Source organism: Pecten maximus, chromosome 10 (assembly GCF_902652985.1).
Source record: "Pecten maximus chromosome 10, xPecMax1.1, whole genome shotgun sequence".
NCBI classification, from domain to species: domain Eukaryota; kingdom Metazoa; phylum Mollusca; class Bivalvia; order Pectinida; family Pectinidae; genus Pecten; species Pecten maximus.
The window spans coordinates 40190696-40217402 of record NC_047024.1 but is presented as its reverse complement, the minus strand read 5'-3'; the positions used below and the strand labels follow the sequence as shown (position 1 = coordinate 40217402).

Genomic DNA, 26707 nt, shown 5'->3' with positions numbered 1-26707 from the left:
TCTCAACTGGTTCCGAATTGTCTTGATATCAGCATCAGACGATGTTTCCAAGGGTTACGCCGACGCCATCGTCGCGACGTTACAGTCACCACGTGATAACCTTGGTGTGTATATTGCGCATCACTACTCGGAAGTAAAGTGGAACGCAACGCAAGCGGAAGTGGACGCCATATTCGAAGCCGTCAAAGACGAGAGCAGGAGTATGTACATACCTCCAAAATGAAATCCCTCATTTTGATTTAAAGATATTGTATTCCCTTTTGAATAGTAACTTGATTGAGCATAAATTGTGCAACTTAAAGTTGTAACACATTCAACTTGTAACTTACATTGCTTCTAAACATGTACAAGAGTTTGTCGTTAATACTTCATTTGCTGGTTTCTTAACTGTTTATAGACAAATCGTCATTTTTTTTTTACATTTGATACATTATTAACACTGCTATTATTATCATCGTGTATTTTCTTGTATTTGTTTTTTTGTTCAAGAGCATGTTTGACAGTAAAAAAAGAACAAAAACAAAAAAAAACAAAAACAAAAAACTACAGAATTAATCATTCATCGTCATTTTTTAATAACATCATCTACATTTACTCCATCATCAATAATAATGTTTGATGATGACTAATTATCGTGTGTATTACAATGAACTTGGTATGTGCTTTTAAGTTCGTAGTTTCAGAAGGACCATGTGGAATATAAGAACTGTATTATTTATCTTAATCTGAAATGAAAAGATAAATAAAATAAACTAAAAAATAAGAATTTTCGCCGTAATATAACATTCGTATGTATCAATAATACTCAAACTATGTGTGAGTAAGATCACATATTCTCCTGCAAGGATGAAAAAAAAACAAACAACAAAAAGCAAACAAAAAAACAAAAAAAAAACAACAACAAACAAACAAACAAACAAAAAGAAGTAAAAAAAAATAAAACAAAAAGAACAAAACACAAAACGAATGACATAGCAGATTTGCATATGAATTTAGTAAAATAAACTGCACGTACTGAATGAAGACTAAAACGAACTGCATTGTACCAAGTATCCTTTTATGACTCGGTTATCGCCCCTGTGCTACCTCCCCCATCATCTAAATATCAGATTCTTGGTAGTCATCATTGACCTGTAGCAATGATAGTCGTAAATGGCAATAGCATTGAGAAAATATTTGCCAAAAATTTTGTTATAAGACGATCGTTCAGAACATTTGCATGTCGTAGCGTGAACTTAAAGTATGATCGATTCGAACAATAATTCAACGATACAAACCTTCTAAGACTAGACCTTAAATGTGTATAAATATGTCAGTGTTTAACGTATATGAACAATTATAACTTATATCACATAATTATACATAAGTTATATAACGTAAACTTGATATTTGACCTCATTTACACAAAGATAATTCAAAATATTCTGCAGAACTTGGACATAATTTTGTGTTTATAGTCATCGTGATGATAATACCGGAAACGGATCTCCGCCGGTACATGCTCAGGGCTGATGCACTGCGCATGACCGGGGGTGATTACCAGTTCGTGTTCCTGAAAACAACACTTCCGGAAAAGAGTGACATTCAGCATTTAGCGACTACTTCAATATGGCAGAAAGGGGACGGCCAGGACGAGGCAGCCCGACAAGCATTTAGGAATGTGTTATACGTAAGTGACATCGAATGGAAAATACAGCATGTTAATCTTTGTCGTATATATGTCATTAAGAGTCTTATGATCCTTCCTTCCTTCCTTCCTTCCTTCCTTCCTTCCTTCCTTCCTTCCTTCCTTCCTTCCTTCCTTCCTTCCTTCCTTCCTTCCTTCCTTCCTTCCTTCCTTCCTTCCTTCCTTCGAGTTCCGGTATCCTTGGAAACATCTAGCTACTTTTACAGATATTTTCAATTTTAGTCGAAATACATTTCATTCTGTTTATTAACATGTATTTAAAGGTAATCTTTGGAAACACACATGAAGACATCGGAGCCTGGCATCAACTTGCAAAGGAAGCTTCGGCGAGAGTTTACCCTCCTGGTTCGAGCAACATGCCTGATCTATTGGAGGTAGTACCCCGAGACGATCCGAACGTCCAGTTCCGCTTCCGAAGAGTATAAATTGGGGGCGTGTTTCGAATAGCTCCATCTTGCTGAACAAACATATTGAGTCCAGTTTAATGGGTGTCGTTGATATAGTCAACAAATTGCGATTCTCGGCCACCAAAATGTGTATTATCGGTGTTTCTATTTTTAGGTTACGTGGTCATCTGTTTATTATTAATTTGTGCCTATATACGTTAATTTTTGTTGGGAAATATCAGATAATTTTACCAATTAATGAGATAATATTATATATTAAGCCAATATTTTTGAGTTCCTGGATTTTTTTCCTATATCATCTATGTCCAATAGTCATATTTTAACTCAGAAATTTCCCTAGGCGTGGGGCCATTGTTTTTAACATGAAAAGACCGCTTAAAAAGAAAAACATTTGTACCATATACAATTGTACAACACTCCATAATTGTCTTGTTCTTTGGAATCACAGAGATTCAGCAAAATGAATGTTTAAAATCAATGCAATGTACTTCGTTATATTCCATTCCTTGGGATATGAAAAGAGACCCTCTAAAATTATAATATTTGTCTTTCTCGGTCTGCTTATATAACCTCAGGTAAAAATCTGCCTTTAATTGAGTTTTCTTTTACACTGCGCTTACATGATTCCATGAGGTACACAAAAGTGTATTTTCTAATCCCTCATTGTATAAGTTAAGAGCGAATTAATGCATTGTTAATTATTTTTTCTGACCTTCCTTCACAGCCGGATAAGTACTCTATCTACCTACACGACGCCATTTTGCTGTACGCCAAAGTACTCAATACGACTTACATACCGACGCCAAGTCGGCCACTCAGTGGCGCTGTCATCGCCAAAACGACCAACAGCATCTCATTTCATGGTAGGGAGTTGACATCATTCATGGTAGGGAATTGATCACATTTCAGGGTAGAGAATTGATAATAATTCAGTTTTCTCTGATAGAATATGTTATCAATTAAACAATGTCTTATAACTTTGTTCGTGCATTAAGATATGTTTCTTTCGCGGCTCTCAGTTTGAGAACATGACCTCTCTTGACCTAGATTTACATGATGAAGCAGACTATGGTTACCCATGCAGAGACCTTTTCTTAGTCCCCTGGTACTGTTTAAAACTAGATATATTTCCATTGATCATATTTCACTTCTCTTCACCTAATTTTGAACTACAATTGCGATTTTCTTTCTTCATTCCTTTATTTATTGCTTATTTTTTTAATCTATTTTGATTTATTGCATTCATTTAATTATCTGTTTCTGACAAAAGAAATGATTATATCAGATATTCTGGCTGTGACATCATCTTCCTAAAGTCGAAACGATTCCTTTGGAAACACTGACGTTGTGTTCCGGTTTAGGTAATACTCTGACGTTGTGTTCCGGTTAAGGTAACTCTCTGACGTTGTGTTCCGGTTTAGGTTCCACTCTGACGTTGTGTTCCGGTTTATGTAACACTCTGACGTTGTGTTCCGGTTTATGTAACACTTTGACGTTGTGTTCCGGTTTAGGTAACACTCTGACGTTGTGTTCCGGTTTAGGTTCCACTCTGACGTTGTGTTCCGGTTAAGTTAACACTCTGACGTTGTGTTCCGGTTTATGTAACACTTTGACGTTGTGTTCCGGTTAAGGTAACTCTCTGACGTTGTGTTCCGGTTAAGGTAACACTCTGACGTTGTGTTCCGTTTTAGATATACTTCCGGTTCCCTTGTTGCAGGTTTGTCCGGACTGGTTTTAATGTCCGTCCACGCTGACCGGTACCCAGGAGTGGCTATTTATGACCTTATTGAAAACGACACGTTCTCGGAAGTCGCCCATCTACAATATGACTTGCTCAACGGAAAGCCTCACTCGGTAACAGTATTATCCAATCAGACGTACTGTTATAATTATAATGGGATAGGCTATCAAAACCCATTCACGATAGTATAATGTATACAAGTTGGTATTCAAATGGCTAGTCTAAATATGTAACTCACGTGCCTAACTTACACAAAATAATTGTATCTCTGGAAAAGAAAAACATGTATATATGATATTTTTCTTGTATCGTTTTTCAGTGTTTTATCATATTAGTATTAATATCTTTTTTCCCCCAGGATTCACACGTAGGGACTATCCGGTGGGGAGATGGACGGACGAACCAGGAATACGTACCACCGGATGTTCCGGTATGTGGCTTCCACGGAGAGCTGTGTATCCAAGAGACAGGTTTGTTATCATTACAATTGGCCGTACTTCTACCCGACATATTCAGCCTTATCCGTATACACAGGGGTTTACGGGTTAGCTAGTACAGCTAGGTAGGACGGGTTAGGTAGGACGAGATAGCATGGACGAGTAAGTTAGTACAGTTGAGAAGGACTAGTTAGGTAGGACGAGTTAACTGGTACAGTAAGGTAGGACGGGTTAGCTAGGATGAGTTATCTAATACAGTAGGGTAGGACGGGTTAGGTAGGACGAGCTATCTAATACAGTAAGGTAGGACGCGTTAACTAATACAGTTAGGTAGGACGAGTTATCTAGTACAGTTAGGTAGGACGAGTTAACTAATACAGTTAGGTAGGACGAGTTATCTGATACAGTTAGGTAGGACGGGTTAGGTAGGACGAGTTATCTAATACAGTTAGGTAGGACGGGTTATCTAATACAGTTAGGTAGGACGAGTTAACTAATACAGTTAGGTAGGACGGGTTAACTAATACAGTAAGGTAGGACGGGTTAGGTAGGACGAGTTATCTAATACAGTTAGGTAGGACGGGTTAGGTAGGACGAGTTAACTAATACAGTTAGGTAGGACGGGTTAGGTAGGACGAGTTATCTAATACAGTTAGATAGGACGGGTTAGGTAGGACGAGTTATCTAATAGAGTTAGGTAGGACGGGTTAGGAAGGACGAGTTATCTAATACAGTTAGGTAGGACGAGTTATCTAATACAGTTAGGTAGGACGGGTTAGGTAGGACGAGTTATCTAATACAGTTAGGTAGGACGGGTTAGGTAGGACGAGTTATCTAATACAGTTAGGTAGGACGGGTTAGCTAGGACGAGTTATCTAGTACAGTTAGGTAGGACCGGTTAGGTAGGACGAGCTATCTAATACAGTAAGGTAGGACGCGTTAACTAATACAGTTAGGTAGGACGAGTTATCTAATACAGTTAGGTAGGACGAGTTATCTAATACAGTTAGGTAGGACGAGTTATCTAATACAGTTAGGTAGGACGGGTTAGGTAGGACGAGTTATCTAATACAGTTAGGTAGGACGAGTTATCTAATACAGTTAGGTAGGACGAGTTAGGTAGGACGAGTTAACTAATACAGTTAGGTAGGACGAGTTAACTAATACAGTTAGGTAGGACGAGTTATCTAATACAGTTAGGTAGGACGGGTTAGGTAGGACGAGTTATCTAATACAGTTAGGTAGGACGAGTTAACTAATACAGTTAGGTAGGACGGGTTAACTAATACAGTTAGGTAGGACGAGTTATCTGATACAGTTAGGTAGGACGGGTTAGGTAGGACGAGTTATCTAATACAGTTAGGTAGGACGGGTTAGGTAGAACGAGTTATCTAATACAGTTAGGTAGGACGGGTTAGATAGGACGAGTTATCTGAAACAGTTAGGTAGGACGGGTTAGGTAGGACGAGTTAACTTATACAGTTTGGTAGGACGGGTTAGGTAGGACGAGTTATCTAATAAAGTTAGGTAGGACGTGTTAGGTAGAACGAGTTATCTAATACAGTTAGGTAGGACGGGTTAGATAGGACGAGTTATCTGATACAGTTAGGTAGGACGGGTTAGGTAGGACGAGTTATCTAATAAAGTAAGGTAGGACGAGTTAACTAATACAGTTAGGTAGGACGGGTTATCTAATACAGTTAGGTAGGACGGGTAAGGTAGGACGAGTTATCTAATACAGTTATGTAGGACGAGTTATCTAATACAGTTAGGTAGGTCGGGTTAGGTAGGACGAGTTATCTAATACAGTTAGGTAGGACGAGTTATCTAATACAGTTAGGTAGGTCGGGTTAGGTAGGACGAGTTATCTAATACAGTAAGGTAGGACGGGTTAGGTAGGACGAGTTATCTAATAAAGTAAGGTAGGACGAGTTAACTAATACAGTTAGGTAGGACGAGTTATCTAATACAGTTAGGTAGGACGGGTAAGGTAGGACGAGTTATCTAATACAGTTAGGTAGGACGAGTTAACTAATACAGTTAGGTAGGACGAGTTATATAATACAGTTAGGTAGGACGAGTTAACTAATACAGTTAGGTAGGACGAGTTATCTAATACAGTTAGGTAGGACGAGTTAACTAATACAGTTAGGTAGGACGAGTTATATAATACAGTTAGGTAGGACGGGTTAGGTAGGACGAGTTAACTAAAACAGTTAGGTAGGACGTGTTAGGTAGGACGAGTTATCTAATACAGTTAGGTAGGACGGGTTATCTGATACAGTTAGGTAGGACGGGTTAGGTAGGACGGGTAAGGTAGGACGAGTTATCTAATACAGTTAGGTAGGACGAGTTAACTAATACAGTTAGGTAGGACGAGTTATATAATACAGTTAGGTAGGACGTGTTATCTAATACAGTTAGGTAGGACGGGTTAGGTAGGACGTGTTAGGTAGGACGAGTTAACTAATACAGTTAGGTAGGACGAGTTAACTAATACAGTTAGGTAGGACGAGTTATATAATACAGTTAGGTAGGACGGGTTAGGTAGGACGAGTTATCTAATACAGTTAGGTAGGACGAGTTAGGTAGGACGAGTTATCTAATACAGTTTGGTAGGACGGGTTATCTAATACAGTTAGGTAGGACGACTTATATAATACAGTTAGGTAGGACGGGTTAGGTAGGACGAGTTAACTAATACAGTTAGGTAGGACGGGTTAGGTAGGACGAGTTAACTAAAACAGTTAGGTAGGACGTGTTAGGTAGGACGAGTTAACTAATACAGTTAGGTAGGACGAGTTAACTAATACAGTTAGGTAGGACGAGTTATATAATACAGTTAGGTAGGACGAGTTATATAATACAGTTAGGTAGGACGAGTTATCTAATACAGTTAGGTAGGACGGGTTAGGTAGGACGAGTTATCTAATACAGTTAGGTAGGACGAGTTAGGTAGGACGAGTTATCTAATACAGTTAGGTAGGACGAGTTAACTAATACAGTTAGGTAGGACGAGTTATCTAATACAGTAGTAGACGAGTTAGGTAGGACGAGTTATATAGACGAGTACTAATACAGTTAGGTAGGACGAGTTAGGTAGGACGATTATCTAATACAGTTAGGTAGGACGGGTTAGGTAGGACGAGTTATCTAATACAGTTAGGTAGGACGAGTTAGTAGACAGTATACAGTTTAGGTAGGACGGTATCAATAGTTGGTAGACTTGACTTAATTAAACAGTTGGGACGGTTAGGTAGGACGAGTTATCTAATACAGTTAGGTAGGACGGTTTAAGTTAGGTAGACGAGTTTATCAATACAGTTAGGTAGGACGGAGTTAGGGTAGGACGAGTTATCTAATACAGTTAGGTAGGACGAGTTAACTAATACAGTTAGGTAGGACGGTTATACTATCAATACAGTTTAGGACGGGTAGGACGAGTTATCTAATACAGTTAGGTAGGACGGGTTAGGTAGGACGAGTTATCTAATACAGTTAGGTAGGACGAGTTAGGTAGGACGAGTTATCTAATACAGTTTGGTAGGACGGGTTATCTAATACAGTTAGGTAGGACGACTTATATAAAACAGTTAGGTAGGACGGGTTAGGTAGGACGAGTTATCTAATACAGTTAGGTAGGACGAGTTAGGTAGGACGAGTTATCTAATACAGTTAGGTAGGACGAGTTATCTAATACAGTTAGGTAGGACGTGTTAGGTAGGACGAGTTATCTAATACAGTTAGGTAGGACGGGTTAGGTAGGACGAATTATCTAATACAGTTAGGTAGGACGGGTTAGGTAGGACGAGTTATCTAATACAGTTAGGTAGGACGAGTTATCTAATACAGTTAGGTAGGACGGGTTAGGTAGGACGAGTTATCTAATAAAGTTAGGTAGGACGGGTTAGGTAGGACGAGTTATCTAATACAGTTAGGCTGGACGGGTTAGGTAGGACGGGTTATCTAATACAGTTAGGTAGGATGAGTAATCTATAGTATAGGACAGTTAGATCAGTAGGACGGGTTAGGTAGGACGAGTTATCTAATACAGTTAGGTAGGACGGTTAGGTAGGACGAGTTATCTAATACAGTTAGGTAGGACGAGTTATATCTTACTATCAGTTAGGTAGGACGTGTTAGGTAGGACGAGTTAATCTAATACAGTTTAGGTAGGACGGTTTAAAAGGTAGGACGAGTTATCTAATACAGTTAGGTAGGACGGGTTAGGTAGGACGAGTTATCTAATACAGTTAGGTAGGACGGGTTAGGTAGGACGAGTAAGTACAGTTAGGTAGGACGGGTTAGGTAGGTACGAGTTAAACTAATAAGTTAGGTAGGACGGGTTAGGTAGGACGAGTTATCTAATACAGTTAGGTGGACGGGTTAGGTAGGACGAGTTTATCTAATACAGTTAGGTAGGACGGTTAGTAGGACGAGTTACTAATACAGTTAGGTAGGACGGGTTAGGTAGGACGAGTTACTAATACAGTTGGTAGACGGGTTAAGTAGGAGGACGAGTTATCTAATACAGTTAGGTAGGACGGGTTAGGTAGGACGAGTTATCTAATACAGTTAGGTAGGACGAGTTAACTAATACAGTTAGGTAGGACGGGTTAGGTAGGACGAGTTATCTAATACAGTTAGGTAGGACGGGTTATCTAATACAGTTAGGTAGGACGGGTTAGGTAGGACGAGTTATCTAATACAGTTAGGTAGGAGGTGTTAGGTAGGACGAGTTAACTAATACAGTTAGGTAGGACGGGTTAGGTAGGACGAGTTATCTAATACAGTTAGGTAGGACGAGTTCAAAGTTAGGTAGACGGTTAGTAGACATTATCTAATACAGTTAGGTAGGACGGGTTAGGTAGGACGAGTTATCTAATACAGTAGGTAGAGTGTAGGAGGTACTAACGTTAGGAGACGAGTTATCTAATACAGTTAGGTAGGACGGGTTAGGTAGGACGAGTTATCTAATACAGTTAGGTAGGACGGGTTAGGTAGGATGAGTTATCTAATACAGTTAGGTAGGACGGGTTAGGTAGGACGAGTTATCTAATACAGTTAGGTAGGACGGTTAACTAATACAGTTAGGTAGGACGGGTTAGGTAGGACGAGTGATCTAATACAGTTAGGTAGGACGGGTTAGGTAGGACGAGTTATCTAATACAGTTAGGTAGGACGGGTTATCTAATACAGTTAGGTAGGACAGGTTAGGTAGGACGAGTTATCTAATACAGTAAGGTAGGACGGGTTAGGTAGGACGAGTTATCTAATACAGTTAGGTAGGACAGGTTAGGTAGGACGAGTTATCTAATACAGTTAGGTAGGACGGGTTAGGTAGGACGAGTTAATTAATACAGTTAGGTAGGACGGGTTAGGTAGGACGAGTTATCTGATACAGTTAGGTAGGACGGGTTAGGTAGGACGAGTTATCTAATACATTTAGGTAGGACGGGTTATCTTAGACGAGTTAGGCTAGGAAGGTTAGGTAGGACAGGTTAGGTAGGACGAGTTATCTAATACAGTTAGGTAGGACGGGTATCTAACATTAGGTAGGACGAGTTATCTAATACAGTTAGGTAGACGGAGTAGACGTTATCTAATACAGTTAGGTAGGAGGACGGTTTATACATGGTAGGACGAGTTACTAATACAGTTAGGTAGGACGGTTAGGTAGGACGAGTTATCTAATACAGTTAGTGGACGGTTAGGTAGGACGAGTTTATCTAATACGTTAGGTAGGAGGTGTTAGGTAGGACGAGTTATCTAATACAGTTTAGGTAGGACGGTGTTAGGTAGGACGAGTTAATCTATACAGTTAGGTAGGACGGTTAGTAGGACGAGTTATCTAATACAGTTAGGTAGGACGGTTATCTAATACAGTTAGGTAGGACGGGTTAGGTAGGACGAGTTATCTAATACAGTTAGGTAGGACGGGTTAGGTAGGACGAGTTATCTAATACAGTTAGGTAGGACGAGTTAACTAATACAGTTAGGTAGGACGGGTTAGGTAGGACGAGTTATCTAATACAGTTAGGTAGGACGGGTTAGGTAGGACGAATGATCTAATACAGTTAGGTAGGACGGGTTATCTAATACAGTTAGGTAGGACAGGTTAGGTAAAACGAGTTATCTAATACAGTTAGGTAGGACGGGTTAGGTAGGACGAGTTAGTGAATACAGTTAGGTAGGACGGGTTAGGTAGGACGAGTTATCTGATACAGTTAGGTAGGACGGGTTAGGTAGGACGAGTTATCTAATACAGTTAGGTAGGACGGGTTATCTGATACAGTTAGGTAGGACGGGTTAGGTAGGACGAGTTATCTAATACAGTAAGGTAGAACGAATTAGGTATGACGAGTTATCTAATACAGTTAGGTAGGACGGGTTAGTTAGGACGAGTTAACTAATACAGTTTGGTAGGACGGGTTAATAAGTACAATTAGGTAGGACGAGTTAGGTAGGACGAGTTAGGTAGGACGAGTTAGGTTGGACGAGTTATGTAGGACGAGTTAGCTAGTACTGTTATGTAGGACGAGTTAGCTAGTACTGTTATGTAGGACGGGTTAGCTAGTACTGTTATGTAGGACGAGTTAACTAGTACTGTTATGTAGGACGAGTTAGCTAGTACTGTTATGTAGGACGAGTTAGCTAGTACTGTTATGTAGGACGAGTTAGCTTGTATTGTTATGTAGGACGGGTTAGTTTGCACATATGTAGGACGAGTTAGCTAGTACTGTTATGTAGGATTGGTTAGTTTGCACATAGAGCTAGGACGAGTTAACTATTACAGTTATTTAGGACGTGTTTGCTAGGACAGTTAGGTAGGACGGGGTAGTAAAATGGGATTAGCTACTATAGTTAGCTACATGTATATATTATACATATACAGCTTCCAGAAAACTTCGATTGATGTTTTTCCGAGTGTGAACATGTGCCTATTGTCGCGACTACGGATATGGAATTCCGTTCGATATTAGACCGGTATGCTAAACTAGTCCATTATTTATTTTACACACACGCGTGCTAAGTAAACCGATAATTTTGAATGCGAGTATGTGTGAATTTGTTGTTTGAATATTAATGAGAGTTGTCAACCGTCTATCACGTGACTTTGTGTTGGAATCGATTACTGCAAAATTATCTCTGGGACCTTATCGATCAAGTTCTGTATGACCAGCTAGCTACAGAGAAGTACAGGTAAAAACCTATACTGGTACTGATGGGATACGGGCGACAGGTAAACAGGTGATAGCGGGACATGTGACGTTATTAATTAAGGTAAATATAAGTAATTTTACTACATTACATACACTGTCATGCTGTCAAATTATATATTTGATGTAATTCAAAATTTCTTGCATTCTCTGTGAATGGTATATGGCAGCTTATTATTGACAATTCTGAAAAACAATTTCACAATTCTGTACGACACTTGAACATGATAATCAATACTCTTTGAATGGCACGGCGCCTTTCCAATTCTTGTACAGGTTACATAGCATGGTGTTCACCGAGATTAACGCTGGAATTACATGTATTCTAAGGACGGATCGGTTCTTCCAATATATTAGCATTTTCAATGACATTTCTTCGCTGAATGAATTACAGTGTACTTTTGCTTGTTAATATGCAACCAGTAGATCCATGCAGGGCACGTGACGGATATTTTTAAAAAGTGAAGTGGTTTGTACTGTTTACAAGCTTTACACTTTTTGTTTGTTGTTTGTTTGTTTTACAGCATGCATTAGGGGTGTAGTTGCCGGTGTCTCGATCTGAAAGAATAACTGAATCGGCGAAAACAAGGAACATATTATGTACACGATATTAACAAAGTCAGGTACCATATTTCAATTAACGAAACTGATTTGCCTTTCAGAATCGCAAGTCGCGCTGTATGTAGGCCTCTCTGTCGGGATGGTAGGACTACTTTTCGTTCTCCTTCTGATTTTCAGGTAAGATGAATTATATATTAAAAATATTCCTTAGAATAAAATAGTCCATGTGAAAACATTACAGAATTAAAGGACAGTTTTTAATTTTTTTTTCTCCTATACTCCAGTAAGGGAAAAATTAAAGAATTTCCAATGTTTTGGAATGATGATGAAACAGGGAATTAAATCACTCTTATTTATCTTGAAAAACGATAATAAAAATATGCATGTTTAATGCATGACTACCAACACAAGAAATTCTATATATTGAAGAACGACCTGATTGATTATATCGGTTTAAATTGTACCTGTTCAGTCGTAATTTTTTATCCTGGAATCACTATGGAATTTAATCAGATGTCAGGTAAAGCATTATTTTAGTGAAGTTTAATTTAGTGCAAATGCTGTCCATAAACGTGTTCTAACTCTGATGGATATACTGTCAAGTTGACCTCAACATTGACCTTTTGTTTGCCATGTCAATTTGAAAGACGTTGTTTTTGTATCTTTGTATGTATTTTTGAGTCTGGTATAGATAACTTTAAGTATAAGTCCTGAATGGGAAATAAACATGCATTTTGTTTTCGTTTCACATGATCAATTCAATTTGAACTAAATTATGGATTACAAGAAAAGAATGACATATTTTGTATTATTTTCATATACATACAATTTCTTTTTCTAGAAAAATACAGAACTATATGCCGATAAATGGTGGCAGAATATTTTGACTTGGGCCGAAAAAGGCGAAGATGATTCGTCAATCTTTAAAAACATTCGCCATAATAAATTAGAATTATTGTACATATTGATATAAAATGGATTTTCTATATAAATCCTATGTATATTTCCGATATAATATCAAAATAGTCTTTTTAAAATCAGCTATCAATTAACCCACTGCTTCATTGTCAATATTTCCTAGGTTCTGGCGACGTGAAAGAGAGCTCAACAATATGGGATGGAAAATACCATTCCATGCTCTGGATTTCGAGGCTGGGAAACGGAATCGGTCAATAATGGTACGTATTACGGGAATTTGTTACATGTGAAATAGTACACGGAAGTCTCATTTTGAATCCTGGGGCAAAAGTTTGAATCCAGATTAAATTATTGACGCATTAGGTTTAATGTAATGATAGGCTATCAGAATTTCAGACAGGAGACGTTATCAGACAGATTTTATCTATATAGAAACAGTTTTGTAAAATATATGGGAAAAAAAATTAAACAACCATAAATGAATACGTGTACTCAGAAATTACCACAATTGTAAGTAGACCAATCAATGGAACAGCCTATTGCATTACAATAAACGCGTACATAAATATTACATTTTATTATGAGTATCAATGCACACAGCCCTATCAAATGCAAATCCGTAGCAGTTGGATCAATGGCGTGTACCATTTTGTTTTCCGTATTTATCTCATTCTACATCGTGGCACATAATGACGTTATAAAAGACACCCGTCCCTGGGAGGGCGTCAGGTAACATGGCCATTGACAAAGTTATATTCATATAACATAGTCCCCCGAGCCTGTATCAATATACCTATCCGATAACACTGCTCTCTCGATGTTGTGTAGGACTATTATATATATATTTTTTCGAAATTCTTTATCAAATTTCGTTATTTGATTCTAGTCAATGAAACGCTTGTTGTTCTAATCAATATATTAGGCAGATTGCATTGATATAAATACTAAAAATGATTTGACAAAGAAAAAATGGATTTACAAGAATAATTTTGTACTTTATTGACATGAACATTTCGTAACATCAGACAATTTGTCTTTGAATTTTCACGATCCCAAGAATTATAAGTTATATTGGAACATTACTATCGAAATTTTTCAAAGGTTTCTAATTCATATCAAACCTTGTTTTTACATGCAAACTGTCACGCAGCAATTTTGTTTAAAAAATAAATAAATAAATTTATAATAATAAAAAAAATGAATAAACAAAAAATAATCAGAAACCAGGCACATTCTGAATAATGACTGTTATACCGTTACTTTCAAAATTTAACCTTGGAGGAAGATTTGAGGTTCGCATGTGGGTTAATGTTGCATTTATAATTAAAAAGAACAAAAATCGTCATGTTTTCATATAAATTCAATATTTAATGATTTCCCGGTAAGTTCTGTTTGTTTTCTTGATCGGATTTTAATGTTAGGTGTCCAACGTCTTTATCGGGATGTTTTCGTCGGTTCTCCTGTTCTCGCGTGGTCACGTGACCGGCACGAAGGACTACATTAACACTTGGTCGGTAAATATGGCCAGAGCACCCGACCAACGTATTTTGTCGTACAAACAAATATGATGCACTTATTCATCGTGCTAAGAAACCGAGAAAAAGTGCTGTACATTCTTCTATTTATTCAAGTATGGTTACATAACGGCGTTATAAACTGGTCTTAATTGACGAAGTGCCGATTAATTGACTACTTTTTAAGTAATTTTGACGATGTTTGTCATTTTCGTAAGAATGTACAGCACTTTTCGTTGTTCTCATACAATTACCTTCACGCTCTTACCTGTTTCATAGTTATTGATTTAGGGTAGTCGGGTGCTCTAGGACGATTTATAGAGCAAGGGTTAATGTTCATTCTCCAATATTGGAACTCTTCAGTGTTTTAAGTATCGAAATCGGCATATAGAAAAGAACAAACGTTAATAAACGAATGCAATGGATCGTAATTAATTCAAATAATTATTTACAGATGATTTCCAAAGACATTAGGTATAGTTAGACGTTTTCGGCTGTACATGCAAGTTTGTAAATTCGACACTGTGATAAAACCACCGTCCTCGTCGTTGCCATGACAGCCGATCGAAGCTCCGATCACGAATGCGCTGTCAAAGTGAAAGTTGAAGTATTTTTCGCAACATGCCGTTTAAACTTAAAATTACATTCACACCTCATATTGATTGGGGTTGTTTAATCATACCTGATCAATTGAATTGTAAGAAAACTCACAAAAACACTAAAAAACACAGAATGAAGCCTTCGTGTCAGGCAGTGCAGACACAACGCGGGATCTGTAAACAATGTGACGTCATTGGAATGTACAAGTTACAACAATGTACAACAATGTATTTTTTACATGAATACACTAATGAGCAACAAAACGGGACGCAACATTAACCCACATGCGTTAATGTTCGATTTATACCAAGGATGGTTGATGATTTCTGTGGATTTGGAATCTGCTATTGGAATTGTGTGTTGTGCAAGATGCTTGACCCAACATGCTATAAATGAGTAGCATGAGACGAGCGTTGCGTATGTTGTTCAGTAAAGTAGTCACTAACTACTACAAGCAGACTCTGTCACAACGATATTGGCTGTTCTCGAGCGAAAAACAATAAAACGAAAAACAAAAACAAAAAAATCAACAAAAAAACCCCCCAAAAAAACAAACAAATAAAATGAAATAGTATTATAGTTGTTGAAATGCATTTAAACATTTTATCAAAATATCACATCATTTTGTGTACACCTTAACACAATAGTATCGTAAAAATCATGTTTCATGAACATTTCAGAACGCCTCTAATCACTTGTCCAAGAGTACGAAGAGTCTGGGTACAGATAGACAGACAGAATATACGTACGGACAAACAACCCTGACCGATTCTTTCTGTGAGGCGATACAGAAACAGGAGCATAGCTCTGTGGCGATAGCGAGGTTCAAAAGGTCCATAGTGGCGGTAAAACACATCCGGAAGAAGAAGGTTGCCACCACAGACAGGGCATTCCTCAAAGAAATGAAAATGGTAAGACATATTGGTGGGGAATGGCGTTGTAATATAAGATTTGTAAAGCCTCTTTGTCATCAGGCAAAAAATGTCAAAATGTGGATATTGTGGAAACACACAAAAACAAAAAAAACAAAACCGGAAAAGCTTGAAATCAGCGCAAAAATTCAAACTATTCATTAGACTCGGATCGGTTGGAACATTTTCCCACTATCGTTATGTTGATATTTTCATGCAATTAATGTTTGTTAAAATATATATTTCACAGATGATGGACCTGAAACATAACAACCTGACAACTTTGCGGGGGGTCTGTACTGATCCTGGTCACATCTGTGTTTTGTGGGAGTACTGCGCCAAGGGAAGCCTCAAGGTAACGCTGAACTTGCTATATCCCGGGACGAGTCATGAAATATTATGTACAATATCCTATATTGTATGACTTAACAGCGTGAGCGAATGAACGTCGAAATCAAATGATGTTTTTTTTTTTTTTTTTTTTTTATGTAAACATATAATATCGCTTCAAAGTTTCAGCAGGAAGATTTGTCACAAGTTTTATAAATGTTTGTTAGATCTATCCACCAATTCATCTTTATGAACAATCGTGAGGTGTCAATACTTTCCGTGAAATTGGAAGATTTTTCTCTTTTACGGAAATGCATGATATGCCTCAAACAGTGCAACCTCTATTTTGCGCCGTTCAAATTTGTTGATATTTTTTGTCTGCGGAAGTACAGCTGAAGGTACAGCTGGGTATCGACATAAGAATGGTCAAATTTCCGAATTATTAAACGGATTGGTCCTGTACAAACTGTCGAGCAAACATACCGGAAATAAGTTTTGATTGGCTGAACAAAAATTGCGTTGTGTATGGCAAGCGTTGACGTCATCTGAGCATGACCCCTTACCGTCGATTTGTCAGATCAAGGCGTGATTCTTGTTGCAGGATATTCTCGCCAATGACGACATCAAGTTAGACACGATGTTCAAGCTGTCACTGGCTGTAGACATATGCAAGGTGAGTTGCTTCTCTTTCCATAAACAGCAGTCAGCTTCCTCTTGTATTTCAAGTGATTGGTTTGGTTTGGTTTATTTTGTTTAACGTTCTATTAACAACTAAGGTCATTTAAGGACGGCCTCCCGTGCGTGCGACATGTATGCGTGTGGTGAGTGCGTATGTGTGTTTTGGGAGGCTGCGGTATGTTTGCGTGAAGTCTCCTTGTGGTAGGCCGGGACATTTGCCGATTTATAGTGCTACCTCACTGGAGCATACTGCCGAAGACACCCAGCAGCACACCCCACCCGGTCACATTATACTGATAACGGGTGAACCAGTCGCCCCACTCCTAATATGCTGGCGCTAAGCAGGAGTAGCAACTACCATTTTTAAAGACTCTGGTATGTCTCGGCCAGGGGACAGAACCCTAAGCCTTCCTCACAGGGGCGAACGCTAAAGGATAAAAGTGAGACAGTGTCAGGGGAGACGTTAGGAAGAAGGAAGTTGTTAAGAAAGAAGAGAAAAGATAAGATCTTTCGCCCTTCCTGCAGGGCCAGTATTTCAAGTGATAGTTTCGTATTCGCCTATAAACATTTCATCCTGCCGTGTTGTTGTTTAGGGACTCGAGTACATTCACCGGTCAGAACTCAGGTTTCATGGCGGACTTCAGAGTTCCACGTGCGTAGTGGACAGTAGATGGACTTGTAAACTGACCGACTTTGGACCCCGCTATTTAATGAATGGTGTTGAACCGGACACAACCGAACAAGAAGAACACCGTTACAGAGGTACTGCCATTGAGGTCTTTATCTAAATGATGCGATTCTTGTAGAAAAAAAAAGTTTTTTTTTTCTTTTCTCTCTTGTAAATAAATATCATAACTTACATTAAGTTAATGTCATTCGCATTTTCATTTCTTAATGATTCAATTATAATAAGAAATAAACACGTAAAACAAGTAATATTTGTTCTCATTCAAAAACAGGTGGCCTAGGAAATGATTTTCATTTACAGATATGACAACAGTAAATTACGTGAATGTGATCATTTCATATTCATTATACCCGTTTCCGTTTCTAGCATTATTTTGGACGGCTCCCGAATTTCTAAAGAGAGCCCTGAACAAACGAATGAGGGTGGGGTCACCTGCCGGAGACATCTACAGCTTCGGAGTCGTTGCCATGGAGATTGTGACACGAGAGCCGCCGTACCAGTCTCTGGACTTTACAGCAGAAGGTCAGTATAAGAGCTAAATGCGTTATACTGTCATCATTAGAATAAATATTCCGTATTTGGCGTTATAGAGGTTTTTCAATTTATCGGTTTTTTTTCCAAAGGAAGAGATTGTGAAAATATTATAACCGATTACGGCCTGGTAAATCTCATGACAGAGGAAAAAGCACATGTTTCTTCATCAATTCCCCTCAAACAAACATTTCAGTGCACATGATCAAGACAAAAGTAAAAGTAAATTTGTAAAATTAGATTCAAGGCGGATTAATTATCCGGAACAAATGAAACCGGCAAAGCAAGGGACATAACTCTTGACAAAACTAAATAGACAAAATGTTGTTCCAAGTTTCACATCTATAATATATAGCAATATGCAAAGACACACGGCATTAGCACATCTCAAAACAAATTAAGAGCTAGATAGAATAAAGCAAAAACTAAAGTACACTGCAACATAAAGAAATTAGTCATAATATGAATAAAATACATGCGCAAGTAGTTGATTTTAATCTATCTTACCAAGGCAGGTGTTTCAAAACAAAATTAACCGACTTGAGGTCAAAAGAATATGTTCTTTGTATGTGTTCGAGATTAATTGATGTTTGTATTCGAATTAAATGCTTAATGTCGACTGAATTACCCTTTATCCACTTCCTTGTCAATTGTGAGAATTAATTGATACAACATTTCTATCTAATAATTTGTTTTATTGAAAAAGAAGAAAAAATGTATTCTAAACGATTATGATATGCTGGTGATGACTTGGTTCAAAGTAACGGTACAAATTAAAAATTAAAAAAAATATTACTGCTTTCCAAAGTTATACATCGTTTCTTTTTCCGGATTTTACAGAGATTATCCGGAACGTCCTTATACCGAAGGATGGCTTTTATTGTCGTCCAGAATTTACGTCACTAACTGACAGCTTTCCGGCAGCTGAACAGACTGGAGGGATTCAAAAATTGGTTGAACGGTGCTGGAACGAGGATCCCTCACTGAGACCGACCGCGAAAACTGTCCTCAAAGTTCTCAACAAGATCAACCCTTACAAGTAAGCCGTCTACTGCTTAAAATAAGTGGGTGGTCGGGTGACACAGTGGGAACACACTTGCTTGTCAAAGGCGACCGAGGTTCGATTCCCCGATCGGATGTAAAAGGTATGGGTCACCTGCCCGACCACGTGGGTTTTCTCCGGGTTCTTTGGTTTCCTCCCACAGCGAGACCCCTAACGCGCTTCCATCCGGGCTAACAAGCGTGATTAATATAAGTTGATATAAATTGTTTCTCAATTGTTATAAAATAAATAAAATTTACATTTACTGATTAAAATCTATATAGTTGCCGTCATACAGGTAAAATCACTCCTACACATGCGTACGCCATAAATTCACAACTGCAAAATGCTTTGAAAAACTGGCAAATGTTTTCGGTTCTTTCTGCTAATTTAAGTATGCACTGGTATCACCTTACACACAAAATCTTGTCAAGCTTTGATCACTCAGAGTTATGTTGTAAAAGAAATCACGTTCTTGTCTGATACAAAACCCCGGGGTAAGATTTTTGAGGTTTGAATCTCAGTTGCCTCGGTTTGAGGTTCGTCTCTACGTCACACAATATGCATTCTGATAATTATGTCGCCGTCTTTATTCGTCAACCAGGAAAGCAAATGTTATCGAGAATATGATGACGATGATGGAGAAATACTCGAACCAGCTAGAGGATCTTGTGGACGAGAGGACGGCTCAACTGGAGGAGGAAAAACGGAAGACGGAATCCCTCCTTTACCGAATGTTACCAAGGTAACCATAGTAACCACGTGACCATTTCTGCATATCAGCCTGCTTGTTTAAGAACTATGCATATGAATATAAGCCCGCAAAATATCGTCTGTTAAAGATAGTCATGTAATCTGCTCGCATATATTTGTTATTTTATTGTCCCGAAGAGGATTTATATCAACTAATCAAAAGATATAGGTTCCATGATATTCACATGAATAAATTAAAACAGATAGCGTAAATTGTTATTCACTGTTATAATCGTAACTGAGGCGATATTGACTGATGTAATCCACCAACTCATTGTCATGGTACCCTAAATTAATACCTATCAATTTTCTCCATACAAAATCGCATTAATCGCGTAATATTCAAGATAAATGAAAGTTTCATGGGTTTTTCATTACCAATTATGTAATTAAACCAATTAGATCTGGCCATAATTATTTTTGCAATGAAAGTTCGTCGATCCTATACGATTAAACACACGTTGGTTTGTATTTCTAAATTATAAATAAATGTGCTTTCTTGGATATTCCAAAATCTACAGAAGAAAACCCATAAAATTCACACAAAGGCAATACGCAATCATATCCAACAAACAAAAACAAAAAAAACAAAAACAAAAACAAAAAAAATCTGTTTTATCTTTTCGTGTTACAGGAAGATAGCAGAACAGCTGAGGATTGGAATGTCGGTACAGGCCGAGGCCTTTGAGATGGTTACAATCTATTTCTCGGATATCGTTGGGTTTACGTCCATCGCGGCTGCCAGTACTCCGCTACAGGTAACCTTCCAGCGTCCCTAATGTATATTTAATCTTATCCTAAACTCATTTGAACACTTTAAAAATATGTTGTGCTCATCAACCCCCTATACTCAATATTTTGATATTCTATTAGAATATCTTAACTTCTTTTTTTCGAATCATCGCAGTTCTTCCAAAATCATTTGATCTCATACGGCCTCTTTCTACCATTTATTGGTGAGCCGATGCCATAATTTCACATGACAGTTACACCGATAGTGCAATGCAATTAAGACGTCACGAAAATTTGACGTTACTCGATCGTCTCGGTACTGAAAACGTCCGAGTCGAATGCATTTCGTGTGTTTTAGATATATCAATATGACGGTTTTGCTTATTATCTAAAGACTATAAGTTATGTGATAAAAAGAACCTTACACTCGTGTCATTGCAATATGGTCAATGTCGGGATTTCCTTTCATATCTTCGTTCAGGGAACATTGTACAGACCTGCTTGGCAAAATTAAAAAACTGGATTGTTTATGTTCTTGTTTCTTTCTTGTGAGTTCTGTTCCATCCTTTTTAACATGGAATCATCACAATGGCCTAACTGTTGCGAGAACGTTTAACTCAAAACGCCGAACGGTAGTCTCTCCTGAGAGTAGTACAAACATTATTTGGTTCATATTATTTTTGGACATTTCATAAAGTTAACAGATAGCTTTTTGGTCTCAATAAAGTTAAATGATAAACGAAAATGATTTCCCTCAAACAGTGTTTTCTTTTATCTCATCTGATCCTTGCACATATAATTTATGGCCCATAGCTATATATTTAGATTTAAGATCCCCTGACCGGCCATTCAAGCAAGCCATTTCGTACGCGTGAGTTTGAAGGGTTGAAGAACGTCGACCTGCTCCCCTAGATTTGCCAGGGCAAATATTTGGACAATATTTAACAATCTATAATTTTCGTCAACAGATTGTGGATCTGCTCAACTCCCTCTACACAGTGTTTGATGACACGATTAAACACTTTGATGTCTACAAGGTAGGTGGAACAAGCTAACAGCGGATCTCCCATACAGTACGGCAATGGTGTGAAGAATAAGTATACAAAATCACCACAGTATATCCTATTTTACATAACTCTACTTGATTAACTTAATTACATGTATATTTACTCTAAAGCATTGTAATTTCATACCAGGTGGAAACAATAGGCGATGCCTACATGATTGTCAGTGGACTTCCGGAGAGGAATGGCAACAATCACGTGACTGAGATGGCATCAGTGTCAATTGCACTCTTGAATGAAGTACGACAGTTCCAGATTCCTCACAAACCTTCAATCCACCTGGAAATCCGTATCGGTTAGTACAGCATCAAAGCAATGTTATGATTAAAACTATTTCGTGTGATTTGGCAAAATTTTCCTTGGTATTAAATCAAATTCCAATGAATGGAATTATAGTGAAAACAAATGTTCTTGAGGTGATATTTTATCACTGGATGAAAAATGATTGACGTATTTTTGACACACCAGTACTACTTAACGGTCCATGGCCTAAGCTGAATGCGAACCTAAATGGTTTCTGCAGGAGCGATACTGTTATGCAGACATTTGACCTGTTCACAATTTAGAAAAATGTACATCTTCACATAGCATTTCCGTATATTTAACAATCACTAATATTAGAATTTGATGTCTTTTAACGAGGTAATCCAATTAGACACGGGGTGCCCAGAACTGCTCTGCTTGATTTTTTTCACAAAACGGAAAATCCGGTTTCTTCCGCTTACTTTTACTGATTTTATTTGTTATTTATTTTCAATGTGTTCATTTTACTCCCAGTAACTAAGACACAGGAATAACAATCATGTGTTAAATTGAGAGTCTCCGGGATAATCAGTGGGAAACCTTAGTGATAGGGACGATGTTGAATAATGTAATTTTGCTTTACAGATTTATAACTTCTATGAATCCGCCAAGGGTTTCTTAGTAGCTAAATTATCTCATATGGAAATACACTGTATGTCATTTCCTTGTATTATATGAGGCCCAACGTGTTCGAAATCTCCTGTTGTTCTGTTGTCATCAACCAGGTTCTCATTTAAGGAACATGACTACACTGTAAATCCTGATTTGATCTAGATCGACATGGTGAGGGTCGTCGATGAAGAAGACGTTCATCATGTTGAACACTTGGTCTTATTCTTGAACTTTTTTAATGATCTCCAAGCAAATCTATCTTCCCCCACCCAGTATCAATGTTCGATCGGAATAACAGTTTTGTTATTTTGTCGATATTCTCTGTTCTATTCAAAGGTCTACACACTGGACCAGTCGTGGCTGGAGTTGTGGGCCTTACCATGCCTCGGTACTGTTTGTTCGGAGACACTGTCAATACCGCATCAAGGATGGAGTCAAACGGACAAGGTACTGGAGTTATAAGCTTACAGCATCAATATGAGATATGAAGAACTTGAGAAGGGACATAACTCAATTTGAATTTAGAAATACTCTTGTTAGCTCACCGGTTACGAGTAACCGAGAGCTAATGCTGTCACCCCGGCGTCCGCGTCGGCGTCCCACCCCAAAACTTTAAAGTTTTTGGAGTAAGTTTTTGGAAAGCTTGTAAGTCCAAAAGTATACACCTCATGCCCTTCTAATTTGGTTTATACATTCATTAGAGGTGTATTAGTGATGTTATGGCAAAATCATGCAGAAAAAAAAGTGATTTTTTCGCATTTTACCATTTTGTTGACTTAACTTTTTTGGCACCAAAACTCACTTTAAATTTTTGGGGACGAGTCCAAAAGTATACACCTATCACCCTTCTAATTTGATTTATACATTCATTAGAGATCCAGGAGTGATGCTGTGGCAAATCGTGCAGAAAAAATGGCATTTTGGCATTTTATCATTTAGTGGACTTACTTCTTTTGACACAAAAACTCACTTTAAAGATATTGGAGATTAGTTTTGAAAAGCTTGTAAGTCCACACCCTTCTTATTTGGTTTATACATCCATTAGAGGTCTAGGAGCGATATTATGTGACATACAATTTCAAAATGAATGCATAGTGTGATTGCTGCCGCCGGTGAGCTTTCGCAATCATTGATTGCACTTGTTTATATAGCAATGATACAGAAAATACGCATTTTGACGATTATCTGCCGTCTATTTGAAATAGTAGACGCAGTTGGTTGTTGTGTGTTGATTGGACCCATCAAGACAATATTGATGCTACAAAACAGATTGTTATTCAAAAGTTTTATCTTTTTGTGAGTAAAATCCTTTGAAATTGCTGAGTACTAAACTTTGCTGATGGACGTTTAATCCCTCAAGGAGGTTTCCCTGCATGTCATGCTTAAATTCGAATGAATTTTGTAACCAATTAGGAAAATACACACGAATAATGGGGTATCTCGTGTTCTTGTTGTAACTGGAAACCTTGCAGACTGAAGTACATCGATCGTAAAACAGCAAAGATTATTTCTCTCAAAGGATGGTATAATAACGTCACAAGTGAAAAGCATTTAAATGAGATTTTAGAACAAAAGACATGAACATCGCAAGAGGGACAGATTAGATAAATGCATTTAAAGATGTGGAAATTTTGGTTCTCGATAATACACTTCATTTCGTTTTCTTCCTGAGTCCCACTCGATTTGCACTCTTCTCAGAAGAGAAGCCTTCTAAGAAGATCGTATTCCGTTATATGTAAATCGAGTAAACCGGGAGAATATAACCCAAAATAAACAGGTTTTTAAGTTTTCTCAAACACTATGACACAAACACGTGCATGTATGTGTCATATGTCCTCCTCTAGTGAAACTCATCACTCGCACACTTAAAACATGGTCGCCGCCATCTTGGAAGATAAATCTTTCAGCTTCGAGACGGAAGAGGTAGAAGATCTTCCAGAAGCAGAAGAGCTACAAATCGAGTAACCGGCAAATATATTCTAGGAGAAGAATGTAACTAATATTATCTTCCTCTTCAGCATTGAAGATACACATGAGCGATGCAACAAATAATTTACTGAAAGAAAGTGGCAAATTCAAGATACTAGAACGAGGAGAAATGGAGATTAAGGTAAGCTACATATAATCTGTGTTAAATTCAAACGGTTATTTGATATAACATTAATAAATTGTTATTACGGTTGAATTCCATTTTATGGTTATCCTGTTGTAAACATGGCATCTACATCAGATCGTTATTGAAGTGACAAAGCGAAAGAAACTTTATCGAGACTGTATATCGGCAAAATTACACCAAACTACGAGTGACAGAACTCAACATAATATATACATGTACAAATATGTACATGTATTGACCAGTCTTCACACTAAACTGATGAGCGACACAGCAGAGTTATAATGATTATATAATGTTGACAAATATTGACCAAACTTTGCACCAAAAATGGCAACTCGCTTAATTCGAACACTCGGATAACTCGAAGTTTTATCGTGGGGCCCAGTCGAGTTCGAGTTAACGGAGTTCCACTGTATATGATTACAACGTATACCACTACATACTTTTGAAAATGCTATCACTTCATTTTCCATCTATCCCTGTTGATATTCTATTGATTTATTCCTGGTGTGAGACTTTTAACCTATATCCAAACATGTCAGGTGTGTGGTAAATAAATGAGCATATTTACTGAATGCCCGGTTGTAAGACAGTTTCACCGATCTTAACCGCCATTTTCATATATTATATTTGTCTCCGTCACCTACGTGTAGTACATTTACGTGGAAAGGTCATCCCTTTCAAACGTCTAGGTGATACAAGTACATCATGTACATGGAATTTGAAAATGGTGAATTGTATTAGATATTGTGTTAGTATCTAGAGCGGCTCACAATCAACTCAAAGACAGTGTGTGGAAAGTCAGATACTCAAACAACCAATGGTGTTTATGCTGAATTGCAATCTATGCCAGAGCAAATGCGTCAATACACATCAGTAACAGATCTTTAGTAAAGGCAGTTGAAACATATTTGTCTCGTTACATAAGGTACCATAACCAGTTTAATTGACCTTGGGTGTATGCGACAAAGCGGTCTTTAAGTTTGCCATTTACATATAAAATATATGTCATCGTTAGATGAACGTATTTGTTTTGATAGGACATTAAACAATGGAAATAAATCTATACTAGTAAGTACTTTTTTCTGTTCTAATCTAGGGTAAAGGTCGGATGGTGACCTACTGGTTAGACGGATTCGAGTGTGAAGAAGACTTCCGCCTATTGACGAGAAAGGCGACATCTATCGATATCGATCTTCAGTCAGCGTCGACCCTTGACCTCGGCCACGCCCACCTCAGTCAAGAAGCTGCAGAAGAAAAAGAAAACAATTCGAAACCTTTCAAAACACCGCAGTTGCCGTCGGCTTTAGATATCCAAAATCAAAACACGACTGCGTCCGATATATTTGACCCCGCGGACGATTTTGACCCGGAAGAACATTCGAGCTGACTTTAAAGAGAAATGAACGGTGCAATACAATGTGATATTTTTTCATGCTTATATCTTATGTGTCTGTGGTGTTATTTGTAACAAGTTTAAGTATTTATTTATTAGTGTTACTGTTTTAAGCCATGTAAACGTTTGTAAACAGCTTCCCATTGACAACTACCAAACATCATTGTCGCCGTATTGTATTAATGTCCGGTGCCTTTAATGTGATTTAATTTCTTTACATCATGTTTTCTTTATATTGACATTAACGTTGTTATATGGGGGTAACGTATTTAGGTTGTATTGACTTAGAAGCATAACTTGCTCCAACACTTCTACATAAAGAGTGCTGGTCTGCCAACTTTACACCAGAGCGAAGTATTTATGAGATGATAACTGCCGTTAGAGGTCGGAGCGTCAGTGGTAAACGTTGTTATTCAACTAAATGGCAAATTGAATGAGGAAAATTATATCGAATTTTTATTGTGTA

General features: G+C 37.8%; 1 protein-coding gene across 1 annotated transcript; it reads left to right on the top strand.

Annotated features, from left to right (window-relative positions):
- The first annotated feature begins 1150 nt into the window (after nucleotides 1–1150).
- On the top strand, nucleotides 1151–26258 carry LOC117336487 (atrial natriuretic peptide receptor 1-like). Its single transcript, XM_033897036.1, has 20 exons — nucleotides 1151–1669; nucleotides 1951–2061; nucleotides 2819–2957; nucleotides 3812–3948; nucleotides 4194–4305; nucleotides 12155–12230; nucleotides 13135–13231; nucleotides 15766–15996; nucleotides 16247–16351; nucleotides 16928–16999; nucleotides 17598–17766; nucleotides 18059–18214; nucleotides 19064–19262; nucleotides 19870–20010; nucleotides 20653–20776; nucleotides 21719–21787; nucleotides 21947–22109; nucleotides 23066–23176; nucleotides 24748–24839; nucleotides 25945–26258. Exons 1-20 carry the CDS (start codon nucleotides 1466–1468, stop codon nucleotides 26233–26235), a joined length of 2799 nt encoding a protein of 932 aa, XP_033752927.1. The 5' UTR covers nucleotides 1151–1465; the 3' UTR covers nucleotides 26236–26258.
- The last annotated feature ends 449 nt before the right edge of the window (nucleotides 26259–26707 follow it).